Below are 12,738 nucleotides of genomic sequence, written 5' to 3'. Positions count from 1 at the left end.
GCTTCATTTCTGGTTACCTAATACAGATGACACAGTTCCTTTTGTTCTGTCTTCGGCTGTCTCATCTCCTTGCACCTTCCCTGAACTTTTCTTCAGTGAAGTAAAGATTATTATTTTTTTTAATTATGATATGTTTTGAAAATCTGCATTATTTGATTTATAATACAGAATTTAACTTAGCACAAAATTGCATTCCTGTCACACATGTCATGTTTGGCCAACTTAATGCTGGAACCAGGGATTTTTTTTAATTTGTGACTCTTCTTGTTTTGCCAAGGTTACATTGTGTTCAGTGGTCCACGTCGGGCAAATGGCATACAAGGACTGAGATTTATTATCCAATCTGAAAAGCCACCACACTATTTAGAAAGCAGAGTTGAAGCATTCTTAAAAACTATGGAGAAATGTATAGAAGACATGACAGAAGAGGCCTTTCAAAAACACATCCAAGCTTTAGCAATTCGTCGTCTAGACAAACCAAAGAAGCTGTCTGCAGAATGTGCTAAATACTGGGGGGAAATAATTTCCCAGCAGTATAACTTTGACAGAGGTAAGACAGATTGTAATTCCTGTAAAACTGGACACTGTAGATTGGCTACAGTTGTGACTGTTGCGTGTTATATTCATTTGGAAACAAACTTCTACATAGCTTGTGCATAATTTCGTGCATTTTTTTGTGATTTGTGTCATCTAAGTTGTGTTTCTTCCTTTTGCTATGAGCAAATCCCTCATTGTGGAGCCTGTGCTCTCACTGTGGAAAGTGTTAGTAATAGAGGATAAACATATTCTCTGGTTTTTGCTGTATGATGGGGCTTGACAAATGCTTCATTGACCTTCTGTTCTTTCCCTCGAGGCTCAGTGAGACTTAAATAGGTCAAGGATTGCAAGTGGTTTGAATGCAAATGTTGATGTCACATAAGCTCAGATTTCCTTCTGTGCTGTTCAGATGTCTGTGTTACATACATACCTAATACTTGACTGAGATGCATTCAAAAACATTTTGACATTCTTGCCAGTGCAAGAAGGTTCACATTCAGATGAACCCTAGTTCTCTTCTCATTGCACAGTTCTTTTAAAGTAGCAATGGCAGAGACAACACTGGGTATCTTAACTAACACGTGGCCTGTCTCAGCTTAGAGCAGGCTTGAAGAAACAGTAATTTTTTTTTTGCTTGTTTTGGTCATGGTACTTTGAGGATGACAAGCTTGTGGGAAAACCCAGCTGAGATCCAACAGCAGAAAATGGACTCACGGTTCTTCACATTGTGATCCTACATAGTAGGATCAATCCCTTTTACATTATTCAAACATTTTTGATAGAAAATGCTGAGGTATGGTAGTAAGACAGTGTCTAACAAAAAAAAAAAAAAAAAAAAAAACAAAAAACCAAAAATTCTAGGTATGGATCAGATTTTCCTCACATTTTCATGTCTCAACTCTTATTCACAGCTATAATTTTCCATCTTCCATGCATATATTATTCCTACTTAAATCTTACTTTGTATCCTATAACTTCTTTACATAGTTCCTTACATAGTTACATAGGCCTTCCACAAGAGTAAATACTGTCTTTTTGGTTGACAGTGACTAACTGAACTGATATTCTTCAAATAATGAAGAATTTTGAATTGTCATGTTGGCTTGGTCTCAAGAGCATGACAGCTACTGACAAAGTTTCATAAGGAGTGGTGTGGAAGCTTATGCTGTCAACTACTTTGTGTCCAATTTTTCCTCTGCCTTGCGGGTTTCTGTTTATACCATACTTGGATCTGTATTACCTCTGGAATTTCTTACTGCTGGCTGTAGCCATATTTTGCATATCTAAATAAATAAGTATTAGGCTGAAAGTTAAGAATGAGAAGCATATCACTTGCAGTCAATTAACAGCATCTGAGTTTGAAAGAAAAATATTTTGAATAAGTGTGCTAATAAGCAGCTATGATTTGCACACTTGCTCTAATTTTTAGTGTTCTTTTGCAGATAACATTGAAGTGGCTTATCTAAAGACCCTGACCAAGGAAGATATTATACAGTTCTACAAGGTAAGTTAGTCATGGAGTTAAAACATTACTTGGAAAAAGATGTAGATGTTATTTGTGTAAACTAAGGAAGCATATACTTATGCCTGTGATAGGTAAATTATATGATTGATGCAGATACCTTAATAATTTTGTTTTCTGAATCTTACTTGGTTTAAATGCAACTAGTGTTTTGCAAAAATTGTTGAGAATTTGGTTTTGTTGTAGTTCCTCCTTTTCTTACCAGCTCTTTTTCTCCTCTTGTCTAATTTACCCTTTCTTTTTGAATAAAAATGTGCTGTTCTGTGACCAAATATGCCCAAAATTGCAAGTTCAGTTCACTCTGTATGCATAAATTGTGAACAAAACAGATTTTTTTAAAGCTTTGTTCACTGTAAATCAACGCTTCTTTTTCTTGCTCTCCTAGGTAGGCAGAGCAAAGGATCAGCATAATGATGCAATAATTATTCATTGCATCTCAGCATGAAGTTGCTTGCTAAATATCTATTACTAATATAAGCAGTTGGAATACTTGTCACCCTCAATGAATAAATTTGTCTAATTTTTTTTGTTTTGTAGCAAATTTCACAGGCAATGATAAGTCACTATATTACAAAGCATATATATTGTTTTATTACTTATGGAACAGCTAATACCTCTGGGAATTTGGAACTTATTGGATGGAAAACTTATGCCCATGAAGAAACATGGGTATATGTGTATCTGTGTGTTCCTTTTTTTCTCTCTCGGGTGGCAGGGGGATGTGACAGGCCAATGTCTTTCAAAATGGTTTCAGTCTTTTACACTGTCTTATCCTTTTCAGTATCTAAGGTCCTTTTTACATTACTGTCTATTCTTGGGACTTAGTCTTAAAGCTTAGAAGTGGTTATTATTTCCATGGCACAGTGAATGCTCACATCTTTTTTTGTTGTTTGGTGGTTTGTGTTTTTAATAGTATGATAGCATGGGAAAGACATGCAGCAAACACAAGCTTATTAAATGGAATTTCAGTAGCTGTTGGCTAATAAACAATAACTTGAACAAGTACCCACATTCCATTTCTATCCTATTTTGCTTGCATTTATGCCCAGTACATGATTATTTGGTAATCCAGAGCAGAAATAACTGACTAGATTGGTGAGCCAATTATTTTAATAACTGTGTTAAAGATAATGTGCTTTCAGAAGGCTGCCAGGGACTGAAAATTTTGCAGAGATTTTAGGTTGTATTGATACAATCATAATTAATGGCAAAATTCCTACTACTTACAGTTTTTCAGCATGCCAAACAATACTTGAATTTCATAACTTGATTGTAAAATAATTCAAAGTACTGTATGGATAACTTTTAATATTACTTGAATGGACACAGTATCATCAAGATTGGAAAAGACCTCTAAAATCATTGAATCCAACCATCCACCCCACAACTCATAACCACTAAACCATCCACTGTAGCTCTTCATCTACCCATCTTCTGAACACTTCTAGGGATGGTGCCCCACCACCTCCCTGGGCAGCCTGTTTCAATGCCTCCCCACTCTTTCTGTGAAGAAGTTTTTCCTGATATCTAACCTGAAGCTAACCTGATGGAGCTTTACCCCATTTCCCTCTTGCTTGTCCTATCACTGGTCACCAAGGAGAAGAGGCCAGTGTCTGTCTCTACCACCTCCTTTCAGGTAGTTGTAGAGAGCAATGAGGTCTCCCCTCAGCCTCCTTATCTCCAAGCTGAACAGCCCCCAGTTCCCTCTCCCTGTCATAAGACCTTTTCTCCAGACCTCTGATCAGCTTGGTTGCCCCTCTCTGCACCCTCTCCAGCACCTCCATGTCCTTCTTACACTGCAGTGCCCAGTGCTGCACACAGTGCTCCTGGTGTGGCCTCGCTAAGGCAGAGTTTAGGGGCAGGATCACCTCCCTGGTCCTGCTGGTCACACTGTTTCTGGTGCAGGCCAGGATGGGGTTGGCCTTCTTGGGCACACTGCTGGCTCATGTTCAGCTGGCTGTGGATCAACACCCCCCAGGTCCCTCTCTGCTGTGCAGCTCTCCAGCCATTCCTCCCCAAGACTGTGGCTGCTGGGGGTTGTTGTGGCCAAAGTGCAGAACCTGACATTTGGCCTTGTTGAAACTCGTGCACTTGGCCTCGGCCCATCAATCAAGCCCAAGACATCTCAAGGTTAATCCCTCATGTTTAAATTTAAATGCTCTCATTATTTTACTGCTGATAAATATAATGTCTGGGTGATACTTTCCACACCTGAAGGACTTGATGTTTTTTACTGTAGGTGCTGTTGGCAATAGATGCTCCCAGAAGACACAAGGTATCAGTACACGTGCTTGCCAGGGAAATGGATTCCTGTAAGTATTGTGTTGAATATAGTATTTAATCAATTCCTGTTCAAGTAAGTCATGGTTAAAGATAGCAAAATTATATAATACCTTTATAATACCTATATAATACCCTGTAAGAAAAACTTGGCTCTGAGGATTATATACTTTACAGAGTAAGAATAATTTGTTTTTATAGGGTTTCTTCACATGGATGCTTCAGATCATCTGATCTGTCTTTGTAGATGAGCTCTTCAGCCATTCTGAAGTATATTGATATTAATATCTTAAAATACCACTTCATTTTTCAACAGAGTATTTTAAAAAAACAATTAGAAAACCATGACATAGAGAGGAAAAATTAATTAGGATTTGCAGTTACATCATGGGTTGTTGTGGTTTGGGTTTTTTTCGTTTAAAAGAAATATTCACAGTTTTCTTCAAGCAAACTCAAGAATATTATTAAAGACTTGTCTTTAGCACAGAAAGACGCAGCTAGGTGTGTGCCTGTCATGAAACAATTTTCAGTTTTAGAAGAATTAATTTTTATGGTACCATGGAAATTTAAATTCTGCAGGTGAGGACAGAAGACACACTTCAGAGCGTCTTTCAGGTTCTCATGACTAATCATTGCTAAATAGAAATGTTTTAATACTTTTTCTATCTAGTGAAGATTTTCTAAAATGTAGTACCTACATTACCAGAGTATTTTATTATTTGCTTGAAATGGTATTTTCCCAAGACAAGAGTGAGCATGGGACACAACCTAACAAGTGGTTACTCTTACAGATTATGGCATAGTATTCTCTCCACATACTCTCCAGTCCTAAACCATTTAACTTGGCGTATGACCTCTCTGCTGCCATGAAAGGGAAATTGGTACATGAATATATTTTTTGTGAGTAAAAATGAGTATTCTTCCAAATGTAGGTGCCCATTCTCTAGAGAGTAACATGAAGGTGGAAAGCTAAAAAGCGTCCCAGAGAGCACCCTTCCTCCTGGTGTCAGACCCACCATTTTCTCTGAGAGTGGAAAAGAATCAGAAGTAGTTGAGTTAGAGAGCTGGGATTTTAGGATGAGGAGCAAGTAATTGCCAGGGTGAAAGTTAGTGTTGAAATTTGAGTATGGAGGTAGAAGGGAGGCTTAAGGAATTTAAGACTGGAAGTTCTTATGGACAAGTGGATTGAATGCTGGAAGACATTTTGGGGGGACTGAAGGAGGGCATGCATGGGGACAGGCAGGGAAGACTTGGGATTTCTATCCAGTATGTTGGTACATGAAGTTGACAGCCATGCTTTCATTGATCAGTTACCACTGTCATTTATTACATTGCTCATAGTTTCTCCTGAAGATAAATTTTACGTATTCATTGATCAGTAGATTAGCAGTTTTTATTTCTACATTCTCTTTATGTGTAAGTAAAACAAATAAAAGCCACTGCCTCAGCACATGTTCTCAAGTCAATTCATAAGCTCCTTGTATTTCTAAATACAGCTGTAGAATATAAAATCAAGTGTTCAGAAAATCTTACTTAGAGATACTTCAAAATTAATAACCTGTGCTTTATATAGATACCTGCCTTATAAGATAAAGCAGTTTATTATGTAAAAGGTACTGATTAAATTATGGTCCTGAATCAATTTTGATGATGTTAAATAGGCCCTGTTGTTGGAGAATTTCCATGCCAAAACGATGTGAACCTGGCACCAGCACCACCACTACCACAGGTAAAAAGAAACAACACAGAAAATCCCAGGCTATATACTTAATATGGAAGTTTAGTATCATTAAATATGGGTTTTGTAGGAAGAAACAAACTTTCTGATATTCATGCTGTTGTGGGGCTGATATTTCAGCTCTTTTCCACATGCTAGGGCATGAGGAAAATAACATCCTCATCCTCAATAATAACAGGTTTTTTTCTTGTTTGGTTTGGTTTGGTTGGTTTTTGTTTGGTTTTTTTTCTTTCCCCTCCACTATCTCTCCTGTAATTTTCTTCCTTCTATTCTGTTGAAATGAAAGGTATCTGGACTGAATGTCTTCACTGTGGAGTAAGTGCATATGATTATTGTCTGAAAATACTGATTGTATATGATGATGTGTCAGGTGCAAAGAGAGATGCATATGCATCAACACATCTATCATCTTTGTTTAAAAAAATCCAAACAACCCCCTCCAAATCACCACCAACAAAACCAACTATCTGGTTATTATTTTAAAGTCTAAAATATTAATGTATGTTCCTGTCAATTAATAACCTGTGGAAGAAGCAATTTGACAAGTTATGTTCATACAAGTATTACAGATTTTGTTGTGTGGTTAGATATGATGGCACTACACTTACTGGACCTTAAATGGATCTTCTTGAAGAAGGGTAGCAAAATTTGTCCCAGTAGATAATTAACCTTTTGCATTGCAGTTGGAAGATACGTGTTTTCATTCAGTCCTTTCAGGGGAAATGATTACCCTGAGTGGAATTTTCTGTATGAATTATATGTGAATGTATTAGCCATTATGGCTGAAATGTTAAAAATTACTTTGTTACTGCAACTAGAAATTTTAGTTCATTGAATTGCTACTGTTTTTATGATCTTGTCTCTGATATTCAAAGGACAGGTGGGGTGTTCTGACATAGAATTTTTAAGTGAAAGGATAAGCTCTACATTTAGTAAAGTTTCTGCCATTATTATTAAAGCATTATAGCTTGTTTTAAGTTATCTGCAGTAAATATGAAACCATTTCTTTTGTAAGAAATAACACTATTTTGATTGAGTGAATAATAAAGGATGAATCCCTAATACTGTAGAAAAGAGCAAGAAAGAAGTGTTTATATGTAGCTGTAGCAAAAGTTAAAATGAAACTCAAGGAATTTATCACTTTTCTGATTGAAGATAACTGAGCAGACTTTTTCTTGAACACCCTTTGTTGCAGCCAAGTGTGATTGAAAATATGACAGAATTCAAGCGCAGTCTGCCGCTCTTTCCACTGGTGAAACCACATATCAATTTCATGGCTGCAAAACTGTGAAGAACCCCAACGGATGGAGTAGTGCAGATGATCAGTACTGGCATGGTTTCAGGGGAATGTCATGATGAACATAATTATTAAAGATCATTAGGATAAGTGGTTCTATCCTTTATGATAAGAGTCCCAAATTCTTTCTTGGTTCATTTGACATTAGCTGTATGTTAGGGATAGAGAGTACGTGAAAATCAGTTGTGGTCATGTGACATTTATATTACAGACAACCTGTTGAAAACCAAAATCAACTGAAACAGTAATAATGAAAAACTTGTAGATGCAGTATATTTTTAAAATAATATATCCCCACAAATTTTGATTTTGTTAAATTAACCCTCCAGAGCAAACAAAATTGCCTGAAATATCCTTGTTACTTCTGAAGAACACTGTTTAGTGTCCCAATATTTGTCTTACTGGGACCTGGAGGGACTGAGAAAAGTAGGTCTTTTTTGGGATGGAGTCAGAAATTTTCCTTAAAAATAGACTTTCACATTTTTTTTAAGTGACATATTGAATGACACCTTTTTTAATTGATCCGTAATGCAACCAACATATTTTCTATTTAAGTTTTATGAATGCCATTGGTGGAAAAATAAAAAGGAAATTGACAGCATAGTAGTAAGTGAGTGAATTGTCTTAATGAGAATAACTGAATATATGGGCATGATTTTAATCTTTCTATACAAATTTAGAATAATTTTATATTAAAACTGGTAAAATGCTGGAAACACTTTATAATGCATCTTATTTTTGTTATCAAAAGTGTTGTCCCAGTTTCCTGATACTGTCAGCATCCTGTTTTTCACTGTTCCTGTGAACTGTTTCCATTTGATATATGAAATACTTCAATTGATGTCCTTTTTTGTTTTCAGTTGTATATGTGCAGATGGAGAAGTCTGTTTGTCTCATTTTTAATGTTAGGTTCCAGTCCATCAAAGTATTTACAGCACAGTGCAAATAACTTTTAAGTACATGTTCTTGACTCAAGAACAGGTGAGTGTCAAATATGGACCCCGTAATGAATCAGATATGTTCCTGTTCTGTGTGGATCCTTGTCCTTCAGGAGGGCATTTGGGATGGGACAAGACAGTACTGGGTGTACAGTACTGCTATAGCACAGTGTGGTTCAGGTTACATCACAAAATGTTCCTTCTTTAAAGGAGCCTATGCAAAACCCAGAAGGATCAAGAATTATGCTGGAATAATATATGTGTGTGTATATATTCCCTAAGTTAGTAAATTGGTAAAAAACTATATATAAACTAATCTTCACCAAGTTTACTGACTCCTGCAGAGTGGTCTTGTGCTTGGGACAGCCCCAAAATAGGAAAAGGTAAGGGGAGTATCTTACTAATACCTATGTTCTCCTACCTGTATTAACACATAAAGTTGATTGTAATTTTTCAGACAGGCCAGAGTATGCAAAGCACTGAAGCTACAAAATCTGCTCATCAGGGTGTTACTGAGAGTTTGCTTATTAGTAGAACCTGAAACTAAGGCCCTGAAACTAAGGTGTTGTGATACACGTTATCATACATCAGAATCCTGGTATACTCAGTAGGGCTGTTCCTGTCTTTGAAGGATGTTCTTTATTACACTGGCTCTAAAGCCAAATTAAATGAATGCTTGACAAGGTAAGGGCCTTAAATTGTTTTTATCTGAGAGTGTCTTCTAGTTGAAAAAATACAGTGTATTTGAAGGTTGTTTTAAAGGTTAACGGTGTATATTTCAATATCTTTTTAATAAATCTGATGATTGTGACGTAAGCTGTTGCCAAGGAAGGCCACTATCAATTTTTCTGTAGCCTGAGGAAAAAAAAAATTAAATAATAATATAAGCAAAAAAAGTAAAAGTGTCTCTTTTCACCACATTTTTCATGGATCCCTCATATAAAATGGGCTCTTTACCCTCTTGAATTTTGCTTGTTTGTAGTTTTCCTTTAGTAAAAGTATTTGTATTATATATATATTAAAAGTTTTGACAACATATTATAAAAAATATATTTTGGGATTAAGTATTTAAACATACCACTCTTATGGTGAATAAAATTAAATGGCTTCTATTGTGTGTAAAAATAAATGTATATATATTCATGGAGTTCATATCAACTCTAATTTTAACAAATTATATAGATAAATTGGAATGGCAGTGTATTTAACACAACCTCACAAACCATGTTTTCCAGAGGAAAAAATGTAGAATTTCAAATTTCTGTGACTGGACATGGAAACCTCTGTAGTTTTCCAGTAGCTCTTAATTGCTTTTAAGTGTTCTCCAGCATTTTACAGTTTCTGAGTTTGATACAGCAGTAAATTTCAATAAACTCAGGCATACTAATGGGTTCATTTTAATGGACCCAAAGCTGCAGTGTCTACAAGCAATAAAAAACTACCTAGAATACACTGTAATTCAATTTTAGTGCTTGTTAATTAGTTTATGTAAGAAATCATAAATTATTATTACATAACTGTAATTTTTGCAAGTGCTATTTTAAGCAGTTGGTGTGGAATTGGGTGCATGTGACACAGTCAGTATGACAGAGTGCTAGAGTTATACTGTTTACAATAAACAATCTGAATTTAATGTTTGGAGTTCTTAATTTGTTTCATTTTAATTTTTTCATACTGGTAATGTTACATCTACCAGTCTGTGCATGTTTTTTTATTATACGTTAATTGGAATTTTCTTCTATCCATTTGCTTGCTCTAATTAGGCTGAATAGCATTGCTGGAGACCTTCATTACTGTCTGAGTATATAAAAACTGTATAATAGGAAGGTAGAAGTATTTGCACAAGATATTATTTTAATTACCCTATGAGAATTACAAATCCAGTGCATCACTGCAGCCAAACTGATTTGTCCCTAGTGCAGCTTTACAGTGTTTCTTTTGAGAAATTACTTTCCTTGGTCATTTGCTTCATGCACACCAAAAGATCATATTTCAAAAAGCTGGAAGTAAGTGTGTTCGTTAAAATAGTATATAGTGTGGATTATGAATTCTGTCTGTAAAGATAAAAGATCGAAGGCACTTCTGCTGTTCTAATGGGGCTTCTTTAAGTAATACCTGACAGTTAGCAATATTAAAAGAGATGGGATATGTCCTTGAGATTGATAAGAGTGGTTGGAATGCTGGTGAAGAAATAAAATACCCGCAGCCCACTTGAAAAACTGTTTGTCCCCAGCATCTGTTTTTCTACTCCCAGTCATTAGGGATTGGTGTAAATTTTGACTGATTTGCTTTATTATTGTTTGCAAAAAATCACACTATCCAAATTTACTTTGACTTTACTGTTAGATATAAAAAAATGCTTGAGCTTTTTCAGAACATTGTTTACGTGCTTGGACATGAACAGCCCTTACTGATTGTGTGTTCCATAATGTAACCATAATGTGTGGAAAAGCACTACACAGGTTTTTTACTTAATTTATTATTTTCTAGCTCTTCTTTTAATAAGAGGTCAGCACAGTTTTAGTCTACCCTCTCTCTACCGTTTAATTGGTTAATATGCTTTTGCTACAGCTCTGTTGTAAAGTGAAAAATCAGAATCTTTCTGATTTACCTTTCTTCATGTGTTTTTCTATATTTTTTCATTAGCTGACCATTGAACTGATATGGTCATCTACAATGACACTTGGGTCCTTCCCTTGAGTAGATACCTAATTTGATACTCAAATCCAACTCTGAAATACTTTGTTTTCAAGTCAGTTTTTAATATTGTTGTTGCATGCTGCTCAAGCTTTCTCTGCCATTTTAAAAGAAGAGATCAGAAACTCAGGTGCCTTTCTTGTATGTAATTTCAAAGGAACCCTTACCTATTTAGAATCCACTGAAGGCTTTTATTTGAAGAATTTTGGAGTCTACTTACTGTTCAAAATATATTCATAAGTTACAATATGTGCTGATGATGGAATATGACACTAATAGTACGTGAACTGGGAATGCACTTCAAAGGAGGAAATTTGTATCTAAGACTGAAGGCCCAGCAGAACGGGCAATGTCACAGTTAAGACAACTTACTTGAACTTGAGGATCTAAACAGAATTTAAGATTGAAAATATTTATGGTGTCTTAACATTTCCAAGCCACGCCAAGGCTGTTGAACTAGAAGTGCAGCATTAGCAAATAGAGACACCACACTGCTGTGCATTTGCCTCATAACTTTTGAGACTCTCTTCAATGATGCACTACGAAATTCTGAATTAAATTTCTTGACTGATTATTCCATAGATGAGGGAAGATAGGCAGATCCAAGTGGATTTCTGGTTACTGTTGCACTGATCAAAGAGGTGACTGGGCTTAGCCAGTAGTAAGAGGCATCCAGGTTTAAATCCTTCATCTTTCTGAGGATTCAGTACGGTGTGTTAGATGTGCTTCCTTCTGCTTCAGATTTCCATTCCAGCTTTTCACTGCCTGTTTGGCTTCCCTTTCAAGAAGGGGGACCAAGCTCCTTTTTAGCAACTGCCAAAGATACTTAAACTTTTCACTGGAGCAGCAGCTGGAACTCATAGCCCCTTTCCAATCCTCTTCTCTACCTATACACAGAACTGGGTGTGTCTCATGGTATGTGTGGGCTCATAGGTGCACATACTCTGCTGGTGAACTCTGCAAAATTTTAGAACAGTTTCAACAGAAGGCAATGAGGAAGTCCCCAGCCTATGTCACTGACCACCTGGGAAGTGGGAAAATGAGCTAGAGAAAATTCAAATAGAAGTTGGAAATTAAGGTATTTTTTTGATTGTTAACTTGCATTAGCTGCTGAGTTCTGGCATAGAAGAACATGCTTTTTGTGTGAAATCTGTTTTTAAAGGATGAGCTTCTGTGATAGGAGAAGTAGGACACCTGCTTGTGAATTTTAGGAAGATGTAGGAGATCAATACTAATGCATTTTGCACGGTTAAGGCTGAGTCATTTCAAGAGTGATATTCTGGGAAATCAAATATAAAAAATATGGATGTGTACAAATGTAGTGAAATGTAGGCTTTGAAGATCTAAATTTTGGATATGATGCATTTTAGTGCACAGAGGTCTTAAAAATTTCCTGAATAGTATTGAAGTGGTGCACTTGATAAGGTGATGTTAGAACTGATTTAAACCACCAGAAATATGTAAGCATTTCACAGCAGTAGTGCTCAGGAATAGGTTCCCTTGGTATTTTTCAAACCTTCCAGCTTGCTTTGAAACGAAGTAAGTTTAGCAGAACAGGTTTCAACCCAAATGATAATTTGTGCATGTGTGTAAAAACCAAGGAAGACAAAGAGATTTGTGTGCATCAGTAGTCTGGAGTCAGTAAGCTGTCAAACATTTACCACTTTTTTTTTTCCATGACAGTACCTTTTAGCATTCTAAGCCTTCTACAGTACCAAGGGGGGTAAAG

At 36.1% G+C, this 12,738-nt stretch overlaps 1 protein-coding gene across 5 annotated transcripts in view; it reads left to right on the top strand.

Moving 5' to 3' along the window:
* Positions 1 to 9,945, top strand: part of IDE (insulin degrading enzyme) — a 58,231-nt gene extending 48,286 nt beyond the window's left edge. For all 5 annotated transcript variants that reach the window (XM_071748661.1, XM_071748662.1, XM_071748663.1 and 2 more), the window contains exons 21-25: positions 278 to 550; positions 1,980 to 2,041; positions 4,299 to 4,371; positions 6,001 to 6,068; positions 7,273 to 9,945. In XM_071748661.1, the coding sequence (XP_071604762.1) occupies positions 278 to 550; positions 1,980 to 2,041; positions 4,299 to 4,371; positions 6,001 to 6,068; positions 7,273 to 7,368 (572 nt within the window). In that variant the 3' untranslated portion in view covers positions 7,369 to 9,945. The remainder of the gene's footprint in view (positions 1 to 277; positions 551 to 1,979; positions 2,042 to 4,298; positions 4,372 to 6,000; positions 6,069 to 7,272) is intronic.
* The last annotated feature ends 2,793 nt before the right edge of the window (positions 9,946 to 12,738 follow it).

The sequence above is a fragment of the Heliangelus exortis genome, chromosome 7 (genome assembly GCF_036169615.1).
Source record: "Heliangelus exortis chromosome 7, bHelExo1.hap1, whole genome shotgun sequence".
In the NCBI taxonomy this organism is placed as follows: Eukaryota; Metazoa; Chordata; class Aves; order Apodiformes; family Trochilidae; genus Heliangelus; species Heliangelus exortis.
This window is presented reverse-complemented; position numbering and strand designations above follow the sequence as displayed.